The sequence below is a fragment of the Enoplosus armatus genome, chromosome 20 (assembly GCF_043641665.1).
Source record: "Enoplosus armatus isolate fEnoArm2 chromosome 20, fEnoArm2.hap1, whole genome shotgun sequence".
Lineage (NCBI taxonomy): Eukaryota > Metazoa > Chordata > Actinopteri > Centrarchiformes > Enoplosidae > Enoplosus > Enoplosus armatus.
The window spans coordinates 1,601,011-1,619,395 of record NC_092199.1 but is presented as its reverse complement, the minus strand read 5'-3'; the positions used below and the strand labels follow the sequence as shown (position 1 = coordinate 1,619,395).

At 42.0% G+C, this 18,385-nt stretch overlaps 1 protein-coding gene across 3 annotated transcripts; it reads right to left on the bottom strand.

Annotated features, from left to right (window-relative positions):
* Positions 1-1,019: 1,019 nt before the first annotated feature.
* plekha1b (pleckstrin homology domain containing, family A (phosphoinositide binding specific) member 1b) lies at positions 1,020-18,385 on the bottom strand. Of its 3 annotated transcripts, none has more exons than XM_070927048.1 (13): positions 18,327-18,385; positions 15,008-15,193; positions 13,477-13,533; positions 13,009-13,054; positions 11,886-11,983; positions 11,378-11,503; positions 10,834-10,971; positions 10,459-10,527; positions 8,810-8,874; positions 8,663-8,726; positions 7,777-7,866; positions 6,465-6,538; positions 3,507-3,867 (listed from the first exon to the last, which is right to left on the bottom strand). In XM_070927048.1, the coding sequence occupies exons 2-13, from the start codon at positions 15,146-15,148 to the stop codon at positions 3,609-3,611; spliced, it is 1,227 nt and encodes a 408-aa protein (XP_070783149.1). In that variant the 5' UTR covers positions 15,149-15,193; positions 18,327-18,385; the 3' UTR covers positions 3,507-3,608. The 3 variants fall into 3 exon arrangements, 2 of the variants coding, with proteins under 2 accessions (XP_070783148.1, XP_070783149.1); XR_011598941.1 differs by lacking the exon at positions 6,465-6,538 and adding an exon at positions 5,452-5,626 and having other exon boundaries at positions 3,794-3,867; XM_070927047.1 differs by lacking the exon at positions 6,465-6,538 and having other exon boundaries at positions 1,020-3,867.

The window sequence follows — 18,385 nt, the reverse complement described above, 5'->3', positions numbered from 1 at the left end:
GGAGGAAGAGAAATAGCTTAAATGTGTTGGATCTCATAGAAATAAATTCTACTTGTGCCAAAAGTCATTTCTGACTGGATTGTTGAGTGTTTCTATCCTACGGAGATTCGCACTGAGCACCAGCTCAGATACATGTCTTAATCATGCTCTGTCTCCATGATGTCCATCTTATGCAACTCCTCGAGCTGTGGGACATGACTGCAGCATGTTACGGTGCTGTGGGGACTGTCTGCGGTCTGCAGCTGTCATCCAGAAATCATAACGACCAACAACTGCCTCAGAAGAGTTTATATGGAAGACCTCCACCCGATGAGCAACAGTATGAAGAATGGAGGCTTCCTTCAGCTATAAATCAGGACAAACACGCCTGAAATGAGGAAATATGTGAGAAGATTTACAACATTTGGAAACAGCGTGACCTAGTGGACATACACAGATCTGCTGCTCCTCGCTGAAGGATTTACGCCCACAAGATGGCAGCAGAGTCTCACTTCTACGTCCAGTTGTGTCAAACCAACCACAAACACCGCTTCAGTGATAAGTCTCTAAAGCTTTCGAAAACAATCATTACATCTTGTCCTAGTTCACTTAAATTCATTCTTGTTTTTACTGACCTTCAACTTCTGGCTTTGCTGCAGTGATGTACAGGTGTACTCCAGGACACTGTGACATCACTTCTGTCCATACCGAACAGTAGGTCAGAGGTGAAACAAGCAAGAAAATCTCAACCAGAGACACAGATGGTTTTAAGGTGTTGCAGTTATCAAGCTACTCCATAATCTTCCCACATACAGAAGTATCTCCTGTGGTACACATACCTCTGACTGGGAATCACTCCACTAGATCACCACTGAAAATAGGAACCAATGGCCAATAGGTAAGTCTGAAAGTACTGAGAGATGGACTAACACAATCCACCTGTTAGCAAATAAAACACCCGAATCCATTTAAAATTATTTTCAAATCTCTTTTAATAAACAGATCACATGGTCTTAGAATCAAGTACACACTAAAAAGGGTCAAAACAACTTGCCATATTTAATCAACTCTTTAGAAAGAACAACGCAGGCACTTAACCCAGCTTATGTTTAACAGGGAACAACAGCGGTGGGGGGGGGTTGTGTGCATGCAGTCATGCACACGTGTTTATAATAGTTAGTAAACAACACATATATGTAGTTTTCTTCCCTCAAAAGCGTCTCATCACTGTAAATAATAAAATCAAAAGCACATCAGAACAGAAAAAACACCCACAACCGGTCTCCAACACAGTGCTCACAGCCTGGGAGCCAACCCTGCTCGCAGCTCCCACGTCTAAAACCAACATTTACAGATCAACAAATCAACAATATGAGTTTGGTTTCATGTCTCCCCACATCTCTAAATCATTAAAAGAAACACATCAACGTCTGAAGGAGTTACAAAGGAGCGGTAACATGAACGTACAGCGCAGGAGGTGAGGTGAGTCAAGCTGGTGAGCAGAATGAAAATCAGTCCCTCAACTCTTCAGTCCACAGCATCATTTCATGAATGCTGCTTTAATTCGTCTGATCTTCTACTTTCTGACCAGAAACATTAAAAAATCTTTACATGTTTTATTGTCAGCACTCAGCTCAGATTATCTGGTGGTTTGCACAGCAAAAAGTGCACAATGTCATTTATCAAAGTCATATGTCCCATGTCACTGCTTGGGTTCACGTTTTTGCTTCAGTTGAACAATTTACAATCTTCTATGGATTTAGAAAAGTTTGTGAATTCCTGTTGAATTCCATGTAGATGAGGCAAGGCAATGGCTGGACTATAGATGGAAAGTAAAGCTAAATTTGCAGCTCTCGTCTTTGTTTAAAATAAATGTTTTTGTACATGGTACATTTCATGACATAATTCACTGCTCCAGATTACTGCTGGAGATATAATTGTGTGTAAATCATCAACTACCAAATAGATTTTCAGTCCTGATATCAAAACAAAGAATAAACCAACTGTTAAAAGGCTTTGGGTTGAAAGTTGTAGCCTTAACTAGTGAAGTCACATTCACAATTACATCTGCCATCAGCATTATGAATGAGGCTCTGTCTAATAGCTGAAACTATTAGCTTTTGGTGATGAAGGGGTGATGGCTTGTTTTATGACACTGTTTTATGATTTGAATGACGCTGCTGTTTGGTGAAACAGCACTAAGTTAAACTTTGCTGATGTTCATGTTTAGCTTGTGGACTAAATGCATCTTAGCGCAGACCAGTGACTGGCTCCATGAAATTATATGTTCTTACAAAAGAGGCGGTGCTAGAAGCTCGGTGACGTATTAAGTTCTTGTGGGGCTAGTTGAAGAGCTAACTGGTAACATGCTAACTAGCTGGTAACATGCTGGCTTGCTACCGGGAAGCTACCAACCAGTGAGCAAGCAGGTCAGCACAATCACTAACTGCGCAAAATGTTACCAGAGTGCATTCGAAAGACATTTGTACCATCCACTCGCAAAGGTCACAAACTCTATGCAGAAGCTCCACGCAGATTTACTTCACCTCCACAAAGGAATCCACTGATCACAGCAATTATCCTACACTGAAATGAACCTATTTTGGTCTGTAATTTCACTGTTTCAATGCTTGTGTGACTAGGCCCAACCTCATGGTTTATGAGTACTTTTTTAAATGCATTAATTATCTTCAAAAAGGGCATGATGTCTTGAAGTCTTTTTTGAATTTCTGACATTTTAAAGATTGAAGGACGTCATTCGACAACAGCAGTACATTTCTTGGTAAATAAGCTGAAAACAATGTGCAGACTTCCCAGAAACGCAACCTCAGTGAATCTGGACTCTGGAGCTCTAAAGCGCTAAAACATGTTTGGCAGGATGACCTTTTCTACTGGAGATGAGAAACAAGAGACAGTAAAAGTTCTCCAGTCAATATTCTGGATTAGAGAGTTCATAATAGTAAGCAGGATTGTCTTAAAATAAACTGAGAAGCTGGATTAGTCAGTCTCTCAGCAGACAACTGACACAGCCTGTAACATCTGAGCTGCTGCTGTAGAAAAACCACATGAGTGCAAACTTTGGTTTGTCTGTTTCTTGCAGGAATCATGAAACCAGCCCGTCACTGAGCGATGAGCAGGGTTCATGGGTCTGCTACTGAAACATGTCAAAACTTACTTAACTATACAATATCTACGTTTTCTTTTTCTTTTTTTGTTGTTGTTTTTTTGCACAACATATGGTTTTTGTTTGCCAGCAGCAATACTTTGTAAATAATATCCGGGAAGACCAAAGTGAAGGAAAAACAGCAGAGGAAGAAGGTGCTATTGCACATGTGCACACACATACAAAAAATGGTCCCAGGAAGTTTTGTAGAAGGATCATTTGGCTTGTCAGGTAGTTTTCTGAGCACACGGAGCAGTCTCAGCACAAGTGTGTACAGTATGTGTGTGTGTGTGTGTCAATCATCATCATCATCATCGTCGTCATGTTCGTCATCGTCAAATCAGGCTCATCTGGAGGTCAGAAATCTCAGTGGTGCGACTGTTCAGCTCCTCACCGCCACCACTGCCAACAAAGCCCAGCCGGGTGATTTCACTGCGCCGTTTCCACGGTGACTCATTCTCCTCCGTTACTTTGAAGTCTGCACCGTCTCCTGCAGCGACAGGCGTGAACGTGCCGACGGGAGGGGCATCATCACCGACTGGACGCCACTCAACCTCCAGGGAAGCAGGCCCAGGAAGTTGTCCTGGTGGTGCGTGTCCAGTGTGAGGCTGAGGGCCCGCTGAGGCGGTGCTGGAGGAGGATTGTGGGCCGTGTAGTTCCTGGTCGAGGGGGTAGTAGAAGGTGGAGGAGGATGTTGGGGAGGGAGAGGAGTGGTCACTGCGCTCCTGGAGAGAGAGAAGTAAGGAGGCAGTGAGCGGCAGAAGAGAAAGATGGTTGTGAATGATGGATGAACACAGCGATGACTCAATGGATGGATGATGGATGGATTGGATGCCGCGTGAGGAGAAAAAGAGCTCTAATAATGCAGCAAGTCCAAATATGGAACTCTAACGTCACGTTCTTTACCAGTAAACTCATTTAAGTTAAAGTTTGATATTTTGGGAAATACGCTTCTTCACTTTCAGGCGTAGTAATAAATGAGGTATAAATAATAAATAGGGTAAGCTGTGTAATAGTTATCATTAGCATCCAACCCATATTTAACAGCAATCATTAAAGAAACGATTAGCTTTTGTCACTGATGACATTCAGATTACGAAGTTATGTTTGCTGGTTGTCAAGGAAACATTTTGACATGAGATTCGATTGATGAAAAAAGATAAAAAAAGAAAAGCATGCATATCAGGTTTTTATGGGTTGAAATTAAGTTCAGCAAACATTTTGTTGTAGTGGGGTAAGTAAAGATAGCAGCCAGAGCCAGATCACAGCAACAACATTACACAGACGTTTCTGCTACACGGCCACCAGGAGCTGCTCAGTTTGACGTCATATTGTCAGAATCACTGCAGGAAGTTTCCAAAAGCTTTGATAACTTAGCAGGGAGATAAAAGAATATTAGACTTTTAATGGATTAGTGACCACAAAATAATTTCCGGTGAGACAAACTTTTACATTGAAGTAATGTATTCTGGGTTTCACAGATACTGAGGACCTCCTATATGGCGAGGACCCTGGTGGTCATAGGGACTAACACATAGGTGCTAGAGCGGCATTACATTTTTAAAAGCATGAAATACATTTCAGCTGTGATTACAGGAAATACACCCACACGTCAGTCAGAAGAAGAATTAACTGTCAGCTGGCTAACAACTGTAGCTCAGCTAGCGTGTACTAGCCCACCAAGCAAAAGTTGCTAATGTTATGAACTGAAATGGCTCTTCGTTGTGACTCCTGGAGAGAAGTGAAGTTGTGTTACACCTCATCTATGGTTGGATTAGCCAAGCAGTATTAACAAAGTTAAGTTTTTGTTGCAAAGTGGGATGCGTCGTTGGTTATTTTCTATGCTGTAAGTTTTACTAGTGATCTCCTCAATGTCCCTCAACATAGAAACACAGGAGACCATTTAACAATACTATAGGTTTAGAGTGTGGATTTTAACATGACCAATATATTGGTGTTATGGACTTTCATGTCCATCCAAACGTTGAAGTGCTCCAACTTAACATTGTCTATAGAGAAAATGACCTAGACTTTTACTTGGACACCCAAAACAACTGCTGCCACTTTGCAAATCTATTGCACAGTAACAGTAAAGATCATAAATACACTATGGACTATTAAACTGGCCTGAAAGGTGCGATTTGTTGTAATGCTTCTTTTAACAACCTTGCCCATTATTCCAGCTATGATAGCATTTTACCTGCCAGCTTAATTGCTGAGATATGGGGGTCACACAATATCCGTCCAAAGGAAAAGCTGTGAATTGTGACTGTAACACAAGGGTTCATGCAGTTACAAGCAACACGTACGAACAAGTGATGCTGCAGTTGCCAAGGAGCAGGGCAGGATCGAACAGCAGTTGCTAAGGAAGCGGAGAGGCAGTGGGGCTTGGTGATTGGACGATAAGCAGCAGTGGGAGGGGCAGGAAGTAGGCAGCAGGGCTCATTTGGGGAAGGTTAGTACGTCACTGTCACATCTCACTCTCTGAAAAGCAGACACACACACACACACACACACACACACACAAACACGCAGAGGAAAAACAGACATGACAGAAGGTTAGCGGGAAAAAAAGAAAAAGCTCATGATGAATTTGGTTTTCCCGAAGTCCTGCTGGGAGTCAGGAAAGCTGTAAATGTTATCAAGACATGAATAATGACACACAACATGAAGAAAACAGCTGTAACAAGGAAGAAAAGAGTGAAGACAGACGTATAAAGTTCAGGGATGACTGGTCATGTTATGAGAATGAGAGGGAGAGTGTAGTTTGACCCGACTGATGTGTGGATGGATGGACTGCCTCTCGCTGCCCACATGTCAACATAACGTGTGAAAATGACGAGAAGCAGGGATGTTATGGACCAGCGTGTTAATCTAAATCAATAAGATCAATACCATGATGGAGGATGAGGACGCTGCCAACAAACAGCATTCAGGAATGAAATGATCATCAGTGTCGAACGAGACACATCTGCCTACAAGCTAGGGTCAAAGGTCAATTACCAGGCATTTCATGCATCACTCATATACTACTCATAGCTGCGTCTCCAAAGTGTCCAAAGTACCAAATCTGTACACAAATCTTCAAACTATCTACGACCTGCTGTTACTACAGACTCCAGCTATGAGGCGGCGAGACTATTCAAACCTTACAGCTAGCAGTAGCTTTAAGATGGATGAACACTACAGAAAAAAATACAAAGGCCTCAGCTGGACACAGGACCAGAGAACTCCTGTAGTGTGCAGGGTAAATGCTCGGTAAGGGGAGGCTGGTGGCTGGGGTGAATGGGGGGGTTTGGGGAAAGGGCATGGGGTCACATACGTGCTGCATTCACCACTGCAGAATGGCGTATACCTCTGTATACAAGGGCTGGACAGCCTTCTGGCCTGACGGATCTGAAAACAACAGTTTACAACACAGCTGTTACAGTAATGTGAAGAGCTCCTTTCCAAAACACTCCAAAAGAGGAAGTGTAGTCGTACTTTGTTGACGAGGCTACATGATTATAAACAGGACCAAAACAAGTTTTTAAGAACTCAACTTTTCTGGTCGGCATTACACCTCCATCATAATTGTTACAGAAATGCAGACTTGGTTCTAGTTTACAGCTTTAAGCTTCTTAATGTTGTTACTCTTTTCTTCTGGTGGTTAATTGTGTGGTTTTGGAAGGAAACTCTTCAAACAGAGAGAAGAGTCTGAGGGAGAGTAAGAAGGGAGGAAGACAGGGAGAAATATCAGTAGCTCTGTGTGTGTGTGTGTGTGTGTGTGTGTGTGTGTGAGAGAGAAAGAATTAACAGACATGGTGTAAGTGTGTAAGGTGTGTTGAGACAGTTCGTGCAAAAATAACACTTTTCATGGTGTGAAAACACATTTGAACCATCATCATCATCATCATTATAATTAGGTCGTAAAATTCTTAAAAAAAGGACTGAATCTGTACAATATACTGAAATAAGAGACGGACATATTATCTGCCGAACACTTACCATCACAGAATGACTGACTTTCTATTATATTCCTTAATATGGGATACAAATGAGGTGAGATTGAAGTTGAGCATTTAACTGATCAAAAGATTGTTTCTCTCTTTATAAATAAATAAAAAGAATCATATTCAAATGTTCTATGTTTTAAACCTCTGTAAGATGTTTGTCTGCTGCAGTAACTTCTTCTGCCACAAGATGGAGCCACGTCACCTGATTAGAACAACATGGAGCTCCTCCTTGACGTGGTGTGATGGGACCAAAAACAACAACGTTTAAAGGGACTTTGCCGACCACAATAACAATATCATAAAACAAAATGAATTGGCTGCCGGGGTTGTACAGTATGTGGAAGTGTGTTGCTATTTGCTCTTTTTATATGTGTATACATAAAAACAAAGTTAATGAAAACAATTATGTAAAATGCTCATCTTCTAAATAGTTTGTGGTTTTACTCCTGGTTTATAAATCTCTTAATTCAGGTTCTAAGCCATTCAGAGCTTTTCAATTTCAATACAATATTAAAAAAACAAATCATATGTTTCTTTACTTGTTTTCTACTAAAATCTGACCAAATATACTTAAAGTCCTAGAAAAACTATGTTTAGATGAACAACATTAGTTCAACATGAGTCTGACAGGAAACCTACAGTGTTAGCCGAGCGTCCGGGGCCGCGCTGAGCCACGATCGCCCCTGAGATGGCCTTAATCCAGCTGTGCATGTCCTCTGGACTGTCAGCCTGGCACACACACACACACACACACAGAAAGAATGTTAATGCTTTGTTTTATAGTTTTTCAATGCTACATCTGAACTAAGATGCTAAAGAAGTCATCTGTAAATATATAAAGAAGTATTGCTACTGCAGTACTCATAATATGGTGACTTTGTTAAAGTTAAAACAGACATAAAAAGCTTATCAGGAAGGAATAAAACAACAAAATTATGTTTGGAGATGAAAAGAAATGATTAAACCTTCAAAGAAAATGGTCTGACAGAAAAAAACAAGGTGAAAGTCAAATCTGAGATAAAACACGACGAGTCTAGTCCGGTCATGCTAACAGCTCTGTGTGGCTTAATATTAACACCAACACGCTAACATGTTCACAATGATGTTCAGGTGGCATAATCTTTACCATGTTCGCCATCTTAGAGTGGCGTATGAGCATGCTAACATTTGCTAATAAGCACTTTACACAAAGTAAGAAATCTCATAACTGTCGAGACATTTCACTCAAAATGAAATGTCAACCTGCTGCTGGCCCCGGAGGAACAGTTAGGGAAACACCAAAGACAGTCGTCACTAGCACGGCGCTTCTGGTCTGTGCTACAGGTATCAAATGATGCTACGGGATGTGGCCGATGTGTTTACACCATTGAACCTTGATGTGGACATTCATTTGTTGGTGTATCCATTTTGCACAATGTCAGGCAAAGAACTAAAGGCTGCTTAATGAACCTCACACTCCATCGTGGGAAATGAAGGTACGCAGTGACTATTACACACAACCCTCAGTCCTCCTCACGAGTGTTACCTGAATGAAGAAGGTTCTGGAGCTGGTGACCATTTCAAACAGGTTGTCCCTCATCATCAGCTCACTGCAGAACACACAAAGAGACCTGTGATGTGATGCCGTGGACAGCAGCACAATGTTCACCTGCTAATAAGAGAGCTCACTGACCTCTGTTTGCACTCCTGAACCTTGTGAATCTCCTTCAGCGGGATGACTCTCAGTGCCTCCCTCTCCTGCAAGGAAGACATACGTTTCCTGATTTGGTTTTGATCTTGTCTGGATCAATAGGAAACATTCTGTAAAATAATCTCTAGACTGTTGACACATTTTTAGCATCTCACAATACATATGGCCATATTGTCCAACCCAAGCCAGCAGTGGTAAAAGACAGCGTACTTGTTATTAGCACATTAGCCTAGCTTACCAACCCACAGCTCTGGTAACTGGCTCAACACTGGCATTCCCCTGCTGGTTACTGACTCATCATAGTTGACAATTATCGGCTATTTAAAGAGCTTTTATATGTGTGGTTTACTGCGTTTGATTTTCCTGTCTCATTACAGTAACGCTCTGTTGCGTCTTCTGTAGCTGTCAAGAGGCTTTGAGCTGAAATGACGCTTGTGCCTTGACAATTTCTGAGTGATATCAAGGCGTTTTACAATACATTGAGGCTACATACGGTATGTTTTCATAACATTAATGTGTCATTCATGATCAGCGCCAAGCATGACCTCATAGTCTTAATTGGCTGGCAGCTGTGGAACAAAGTGGCAGTGGCCTAACTAGCTTTCCTCACATGTCAGGATATTTTGAATGACACAGACTTTTAGAGTCGTGCTATTTTGGGAAGCCAGCGTTCCAGTGAAATTCCCATTCATTTTCTGCATAGAGGATGTTAGGAGACTGACAGGTGGAGAGCTTAAAGTCTTAGGTAGACATGAGACTCTCCTGGTCATCAGTTCAAAAGATGGACAACTGTGTTAGAAAATATCTGGTTCTTTGACACAAAGTCAAAGCTACAAACATGTGGACATCAAAACAAAAAGAGAGAAGTCATTGCAAGACATTTTGGGATAAAACTTCCAATCAAAGAGTTCAAAATTCTGTGAGCAGAAGCTAAAGATTACACTTTGTATAAACCTGATAAAACACTCAGCAGTTTAAATCAGTTCACTTTCAGATTCTGGGTCAGTTTTGGAGGAATTCAGTAGACATGCTGTGGTGTTTTCACTCATGGTTATCGTATTATTAAGATTTGACAGACAGAGTTAAAATAATTAAATTTCATAGTCAGAAGATAAACCTTCAGCAAATTAAATTACCAAAGAGACTTCTGTGTTTCTATGTTGAGGAACATTGAGGAAATCTTTAAAAGAGAAGCTGGGTGTGTCCATTTATGTGCACAGGCAGGCTGGGGTTAGGACTCGCTAATCTGTCCACACGTGGATCCTATGAGGAGGTATTCAGGACACATGCCGCTGCGTGTAGAGACACACAACTAACTGAGGGCAAAACCAGCCTCACTGTGCGCACACCACACACACAGACCCTTGGGTGTCCTACTGCTTTCTGTCTTTCAGTTGTCCTTTCAGTTTACTTTATTGTTACAGGAGTTTGCACATTTGCACAGTGTTACTGTTGTATTAAGTTCTAGTGAGCTGTGTGTGTGTTTGTGTTCATGATTGAGTGTAATGTAAGCCAGCAGTCAGTGTGCTTACATGCACTTCAGTAACCTGGTTACAGCCAGCTCTCTGCTGTAGCATGTTCATTTCTGAAGGATCACTTCTCTGAAATGACTGAAAAACACATTTTCTCACCAGGTCAGATTTGTAGTAGCTGACAGCGTTTTCATCCAGCATGAAGTACCTCCTCTTCCAATTCTTCATCTGAGGAAGAGAAGCAAAGCCATGAATACCACTGGAAGTGTTAGATTAGCCCTCCAATGTAAATGTAATTTTGTTGAAACAGTAAATAATGAATTGCAGTAGTCTAAGTGAGAGGAAATGAAGGTGCGAATGTTCGACTAGCACTGGTTTAACTTAACATTTAGTTATTATAATTTGAGGTGTTGATCAAAACAACATTCCTGGCTGAAGATGTTAAGTTAGTTGTCAGTGGTCCAAGGTGTCATACTGTTTGAAATATGATCAGGACCAACAAGCAGAACCCCAACTGTGTGTGTGTACTCTTACCAAAGCTCCCTGTTTGACACAGTATCCGACCTTGATGATGGCCTGGTCCTGCGCTCCTCTGGACAGGAAGTAGGGCAGTTGATTCTGACCCCGCTTCAAACCTCCACGCTCCGCCCCATTCTGCCCCTCCCCCTGCTCCTAAAACACATACATACACACAAATATGATGTGTGTATGGAACATCGTCTCACAAAATTCACAAAGCAAGACATTTGATAAGTAGTACATATGTAGTATAAGACCTGTAATCAGACTTGTGTAAAACCGGTGGAGTTCCCTTTTAATAATCTGACCCCCCCCCACCCCCCAGGAGTGTTAACGAGCTCCAGAGCATTTCTGTGCTCTTCGTTTCTCAGCCATCAGCAGCTGAGCGCAGGCGGTTTTTTGCTGCAGTCATAAAATTCAAACCAGCCGTCACTCGTCCGTGTTGATGCGTGTTGGGTCACGTGTTTGTGGCTGCATACCATCACAGACAGGACCAGACCGGCCGAACTGCTGCCGCTAACAGCTGACAACACAACACATGACAGTGTGTGTGTGTTACCTGTGTAGTGGTGATGATAGGGACTCCTCCTATGATCTCAGTCCTGTAGGAGACCTGTTTCATGGCTCCAAGTACTTCCTGGGGAGTCTCTGCATGGGCGGTGTGGCCCTCACCTGGCTTTGGCACCTAAAAACACAACAAGAGATTAAAAACAGTCCTGTCTAGTTTAAGATTTAAACTAGCTGTCTTTCTTATCTCTTTAAGGATCTTTAACCTTGTCTTTTGTCTCCAAACGGCACCCAAATCAGCCTAATTTAGCTTTTTTCATAGTTTTTGGACAACAGTGTAACTCTATGGCACAGATGATTGGTTGTCCTGTTCTCTTTCCCTTCCCACTCTGTTAAGCCTGAACTGAACTTTATCTCTCTGGCCTGATGGGTAATTTTCCATCTGCTGTCGCCTGAAGCAGAAGACAGAGCAGCCTACAACAATGGGAGAAACAGGGTCACCTATTGATCCATTAGTGTGTGTGTGTGTGTGTGTGTGTGTGTGTGTGTGTGAGGCTCACAGTAATCTTGGTAGCATTGTTGAGAACACTGATCCATTCCACCAAATCTTGCTGGTCGTTGGCCTGCAGATAAAACTTCCTCATCCCCGCATTTATAACTACAGAGAGAGAAACGTAAACGTGTCGGTTACGTTGAAACATTAGACTGGAAAACACAAGAAGAAGAAGAAAAATACCCTCGTCTGTTTCATGCAAATCAGGGTCTAAAAATATCAGTTTGTTTCTGGTTTCTCAGAGGCAGAGGATGTGTGTGTGTGTGTGTGTGTGTGTGTGTGTGTGTGTGTGTGTGTGTGTGTGTGTGTGTGTGTTAACGTCCCATCCAGATGCAAATACACACACATACAGAGGTCAGGTCAAGGTTATTGCAGTTTCCTCCTATTGAGTGACAAAAAGCTACTGTTGGCCACCAGAGGAACAACAACAAGCAGCACAGGACAAAAGAGAGGAAATAAACCTAACGAGAGAGGAAAAAGGGGGGGGCGGGGGGCAAGGAAGGGCAGAAACAAGGAAGGAAAGAAACAAGGAAGGAGTGGGAATAAAGGAGAAAGGGTAGAGGAGAGGCGGAGCGAAGAGAGTGAAACAAAGTTGGAAAGAAAAGTCCAAAAGTATGTGGACACCTGAACATTGCAACCATATGTGGACACGGACATGAATCTGCTGGTCTAATAACCTCCACTCTGAACCTGCTGCAGGGGTTTGTCCCATTCAGACACAAGAGCATCAGCGAGGTCCGACACTGATGTTGGGCTATGAGGTCTGCCTCAGTCGGCCTTCTAGTTTGCTCCAAAGGTGCTGGATGGGGTTGAGGTCAGGGATCTGTGCAGGCCAGTCAAGTTCTTCCGCACCAAACTTGGAAAAACCTTTTTTTTATGGACATGGCTTTGTGCATGGAGGCATTGTCATGTTGAGACAGGAAAGGGACAAACACAAACTGTTGCCACAAAGTGAAGCTCACTATTGTCTCAAGTATCATTGTATATTGTTGCCGTATTAAGGAACCAATCCAGAAGAAAATAGACCAAAAGCACACAAGTATGTGAGCAGAGGTGTAGTGTAGGTACAGAGGGGGGGGCGTAGAGAGACAGAAAGAGGGAGGAAAGAAGAAAGATGAAGATGAACTTACCAAAGCAGAACTCTGCCTTTGGTCTGAGTTTGGTGGCATCGCTGACCTGCACGAGAGAGAATGAGCAAAGCTTTAATGTCCCAGATCACATTTTCTGGAGATTCAGTGAAAACATGCGCTACATTTGAATGGAAACCTGACTATTGCCATGAATCACCAAAACCATTTAGAGACAGCAGTGAGAAGAAGAGGCCAGAAACCAGGTGGCACCCTGCTGCACCCACAGCTGGCAACAGGCCGAACAAATGCTAATGTCAGTATCAGAATCAGATTCAGCTTTATTGGCCAAGTGTGTGTACAAATACAAGGAATTTTTCCCCATTCTATCAGATTCGACCTCATCCTAACATGCTTACAATGACAGTGCTAACATGCTGGTGCTGTGCATGTGTAATCTTACTTTAGCATCTTTAGCACTAAACACAAAGTACAACTGGAGCTGTTGGGAATGTCAGAGAGAGGACTGACCTTGGAAATGTAGGTGAGTTTGAGAGATCCCACCTTCTCTGCACCTTTAGGCAGATTCTGAACAAAGAAACACAAAAATATGACCATTAGCTTCATTATTGTTGTTATTTGTAGTGACAGTAGTAGTACAAGCACAAGTACAAATAATAGCATTAGTAAAGGTGGTATTATTGGAAAACAAGGATTGGGTTGGTAAACACTAGAACTGGGTGATATGGTGGAAATCAATACCACAATATCAATAAGAGTATCCAAATCCAAAACTGATCACCAACCAGGAGCAACTTCCAATGTATGCTTGAAATTCAGAGCATCAACTAGATAAAACCTACATGATTTAAGACTATTGGTTATCAGCAGCATCAGTGAAAACTCTGTGCACTGGCAGCAGCTGCCGAAAACCTGCATCAGCCTGCAGTGTGAGGAATTCCCCTTCTGTGGGAAATGTAGATACTAGTACTACTAACCTTTGCAATTTCTGTTCTACTTCCTGTTTCTCTGGCTGGTTTGACACAGAGGATCTGTCAAACCACTCAGATGTGTTTGATGAGGACGAGCCAACTTTTCACTCACAAGTGAAAAGCATCGTCTCCTTTTACAGCTTCAACCGACCACACTGAAACCTGTGTTCAGAGTAGTTCTGTCCTATAAACCCACGACTTCCTCTCTAGATCTTTTCCCTCCAAATAGTTTAAGGCTTTCCTACCTTTGTTGTGGCCTTTTATAACACCTCACCTTCCTCTGGTACACAGCTTCTGCCTTACTACTGGATTTTGGTTTATTCTTTTTACTGGAAAGACAATTGAGACTGTGCACTTTAAATACAATTGTCTTTCATTAGTTTACAGAGATGAGGAGAGACAGAAGTTCAGTTCATTTTAAAAACAACTTAATCAGAGATCAGAGACGTACAGACAATGCATCACAGAGAGCATTTAGTTTACTTCAAGTTTTGTTAAAGGATAAGGCCGGCAATATCCAATAAAAATGAATTGATCCTACTACAAAGATATTGTTTGTGTGTCCAAAGCCTGATTTATATCACAAATGAAATGCTTTTCAGCAGTCAACTAGCAGTTGTCAGATGTCGGGAGAGTCCTGCATTACCAACGACTTGACTTTACTGAGACAAGTAAAGGCAAATAAATGTGATGGATTATCTCCCAGAAGCAAGTTTCAAGTCCCTGCAAGTTGATTTTCATAGTAAACTGAGATGAACTGTCGATAATTGTTGCCTGGAAGGCAGGAAATTGAACTGCGAGTTAATGTCCTTATTAAAAGTACAAATAAATAAATAAATCAAAATAATTTCTAATTACACCAAACATAAACACACACAGACACAGCGAGTATTTATAGACGTAGTAGTGTGCTCAGGTTTATTTGTTTTCAGTGCTGACTAATCAAAGACAAATTTCTACAGACGTCAGAGACATGGAAGGAGTTCATGTGTACATACTTATCTGCACACACGCACACACACACACACACACACACACACACACACACACACACACACACACAGTCTCACCTGTGGGTTGTCCATGTACCACAGCAGGTTGCCCTGCTGAGTGTCCAGGATGAAGTATCGACGCAGGAATCTGCCGCTGCTCTCATTCTCTTCGATGTCCAGAAACCCGCAGATGCGATTTTGTCGGTCCACGTAAGGCATCGCAACCCCGACCAGCTCAGCCCGCGCTCGGGCATCACAGGGACGCTGCCAGGAGGCGAGACAGGTCGACATTTAGTGATTCCTCAAGTTAAAGGCGCTATGCTTAGAATTAAACAAAAACTGGTAACTCCCCCTAAAATCACAAATTGTTGTTCTTACATTTCTGTTCTTTAAAACGAGACACATCACATAAATGAGACACCTTTTAAGTTGTTGGTTGGTGCATTTTTCCACTTTTGTCAGACCCAGGCTAGCTGTTTCCCCCTGCTTCCAGTCTTTATGCTAAGCTAAGCTAACCACATCCCTCAACTTCCACTGATTGTCCCTAAAAACGACTCCTTGATTGCCTTGTCTGTGCAACGAAGACCATTGTCCTAAATCTGGGGGACTGTGTATAAAAAGGGCAACACTTTTCCTTTACTTTTCACCTCATATGGATATAAACATCTTCAAATGAATGCTGAAAGTCATCACTTTAGAAGTGAAGAAGTAGAAGAAGAGGAATTCAGGTGATTTCCTGCATCAAAATGCAGCCTACAGGAAGTGTTATGGGCCCTATGTGTGTGTGTGTGTGTGTTGTGACAGAGACAGACAAGGACTGCAGGGATTAACAGAGCAGGTGCTGGGTAGATCATAGCTCACACACACACACACACACAGAAAACACACAATTTCCAAGTTATGACAAATAGGGGGACTGTCAGTCAAACATGTGCGAGTGTGTGAGTGTGTGTGTGTTACTGTCTTCATTGTTCGCAGATCTGCAGTGACGTCATGCAAAGTTAAACATCACATCAACACTAAATCCTTGAGGTGAAGTCAAGGGTTGTGTGCAGACTGTCAGTGGGCGTCTTCACGCTGCTGACAGCAGGGGAGCAGTGATGGGTATCAAACCTCAGTTCTGTGTCTGTAGAGTATTGAAAACTTTCAACAACTGAAAGCTGGCGTTGAACGTTTGGTCAGATTTGTAATCCTGTTAAACTTACTGTGTATGAAGTTCTTTGTAACTACTTGTATGTTTCAAACAAAACCAAAGCAAATCTAGTAATTTACTAAATCGAGTTTCACCCTCAAAACTTAAAGGAAGAGTTTGACATTTTGTGAAGTGAGTTTGATCGCGTGTCTGTACACTAAATATGAAATCTGCTTTACTGTCTATCTCAAAACACGTTAACAGTTTGCATCATTATTACACCATGTCAGGTCCGATACGCGATTAAGCGCAATCAGCATGTAGCGCCACCTCATTTGACGCACGTTACACAACAAGTCTAAGTGCTGAAAATTAAACAGTGGTGTTTCCTGATGAGTTCATGAGTGTCAGCCCACAATTACGCACATTAAGATGCATTAAGATGGTGTGATTGTTTTGACATGCATGTGCACCACCAATGTGAATCCCTTGATAATCTTTAGTCATATATCAGCAAGCTTGTATTGTCAGCTCGTTCTTTCCCTTGTGCAGTAATTTAGTGATGCGACACATAGTTAACACTTCCATTATTAGGCCAAGTTTGTTTACTGAAGGTATGAATGTGCAGACAGCAATACTACGAGCTAATCAGAGCAGTGGCTGATGAGTAATAATACACTGGGTAAGAGAGACAACTGGCTGGGGACAGTACAGCATAAAGATACACAGAGGCATCCAGTAGTACTGAAGTAGTGGCCTTGATGTGCATACAAGATAACAATGGAGAAAAGGGAGACGTGGATGGAACCGCCATGTTTTAAAATGCCATTGTTGTGACTTCTGCATCTGTTTCCCTCGTTGGCTCTCATTGGCTGTTGACTCCCACACACTACAGGACACATGGTGATTGTATCAAACCTGCTGATTCGGATCAACCAAGCTCGACAGCTTTTACTAAAAAGTTAACTGCACTGCAATTTAATGTAAGGAAATGTATTTGTTTTTTACTTGCAAACTTACAGAAGTCATATTTTAAAATATTTAAACTAAAAAATGATCTGAATCTGCATTACAAACCCAGCACGTGCAAAGAATATAAGTCCTATTTCCGTGGATATGATCTTACACTACAAGTCAAACAACAAGAGTGATTTTTCTTTTGCTACTGCGGCACACACCTGTGACTGGAGGAAGGGCTGTCCTCCAGTTTATTTACAGGTGGGTGTGGAGGAGTAGAAAGCCACTGAGTTTTGGTTTCCCTCCTATAGGCCTGCTTTCTTGTACAATCCAAAACTACACTGGTCCTCTGCATGCTTTTAGAGGACTTCTTTACGTTTATTATAGGAAAACTTTAATATGTCATGCAGCTACTGAAACAAAATGGCAGAAAATCCCACGACAAGGAAAACATACAGTCAGATCAGTGCAACTAAGAATGATGTCATTATACACTAATCTGCTGGGTGTTTTCTCAATTAAGTGATTGATCATTTAGCCCAGTTTCCCAGAGTCCAAGGTAAAGTCTTCAAATGTCATGTTTTGTCCAACCAACAATCCAAAATCTAATGACTGAAGCAATTAATAGATCATCAAAATAGTTGCCTATTAATTTTCTATTAATCGACTAATCGATTAGCTCTATATAAACTATATAACTATATAAACAGACACTTTTAAAGTCTGTAACATAATACAACCAGCATATTCAGTGTAAAACAGTGACAGTGAGAGCCCGTACTGTTATCAATCACAGGCTCACTGCTCATCTCTGTGGGGATATCAGGAGCTTTATAGGACATTTAAAATGCCTTAAAGCATGAAACACATTATAAAGATAATATTACAGGAATGTTGTTTGTTTCTCCACAAGAGACAAGATAAGGAAACCCCATAACACCTCACTTTCCTCCATATTAATCTCACTGAGCTACAGTCATGTTAGCGTGTAATTATACTGCTGTAACTCCGCTACTGTGGCCGTTAGCTTTCATTGAGATATCATCGATCCACACAGCCATATGTCTGTACACAAGATGAATATTCACGTCGGTAAATAAGTCCATTTCAACACGATTCCTCCCCGTGGAGCTCAAACTGTTGTCACAGGCCTAAAAACATCGACCGATTTCCTCTCGCGCCTCCGTTCGCCGCCTGTTCGACACTTTAAACTCGTGAATTATTGTTTTCTGGAGGATCTTCTTCTGTGAACACAACAATGTGGCCGTGAAACAGGCTGTAAAAGCGGCGGATTGTGGGTTTACTTACACGGTTCGGCTCAGTCCGAGTCCAGTGTGGCAGCTGTCAGGCACCAGCGTGAAGCTACG

Excerpts from the sequence above, each read along its gene's own strand:
- plekha1b (XM_070927047.1), bottom strand. The coding sequence starts at position 15,148 with ATGCCTTACGTGGACCGACAAAATCGCATCTGCGGGTTTCTGGACATC. Across the intron at positions 10,972-11,377 it reads CTATCATCACCACTACACAG|GAGCAGGGGGAGGGGCAGAA; the intron begins GTAACACACACA and ends TATGTGTTTTAG. Across the intron at positions 8,727-8,809 it reads GTTCAGGAGTGCAAACAGAG|TGAGCTGATGATGAGGGACA; the intron begins GTCAGTGAGCTC and ends TGTGTTCTGCAG.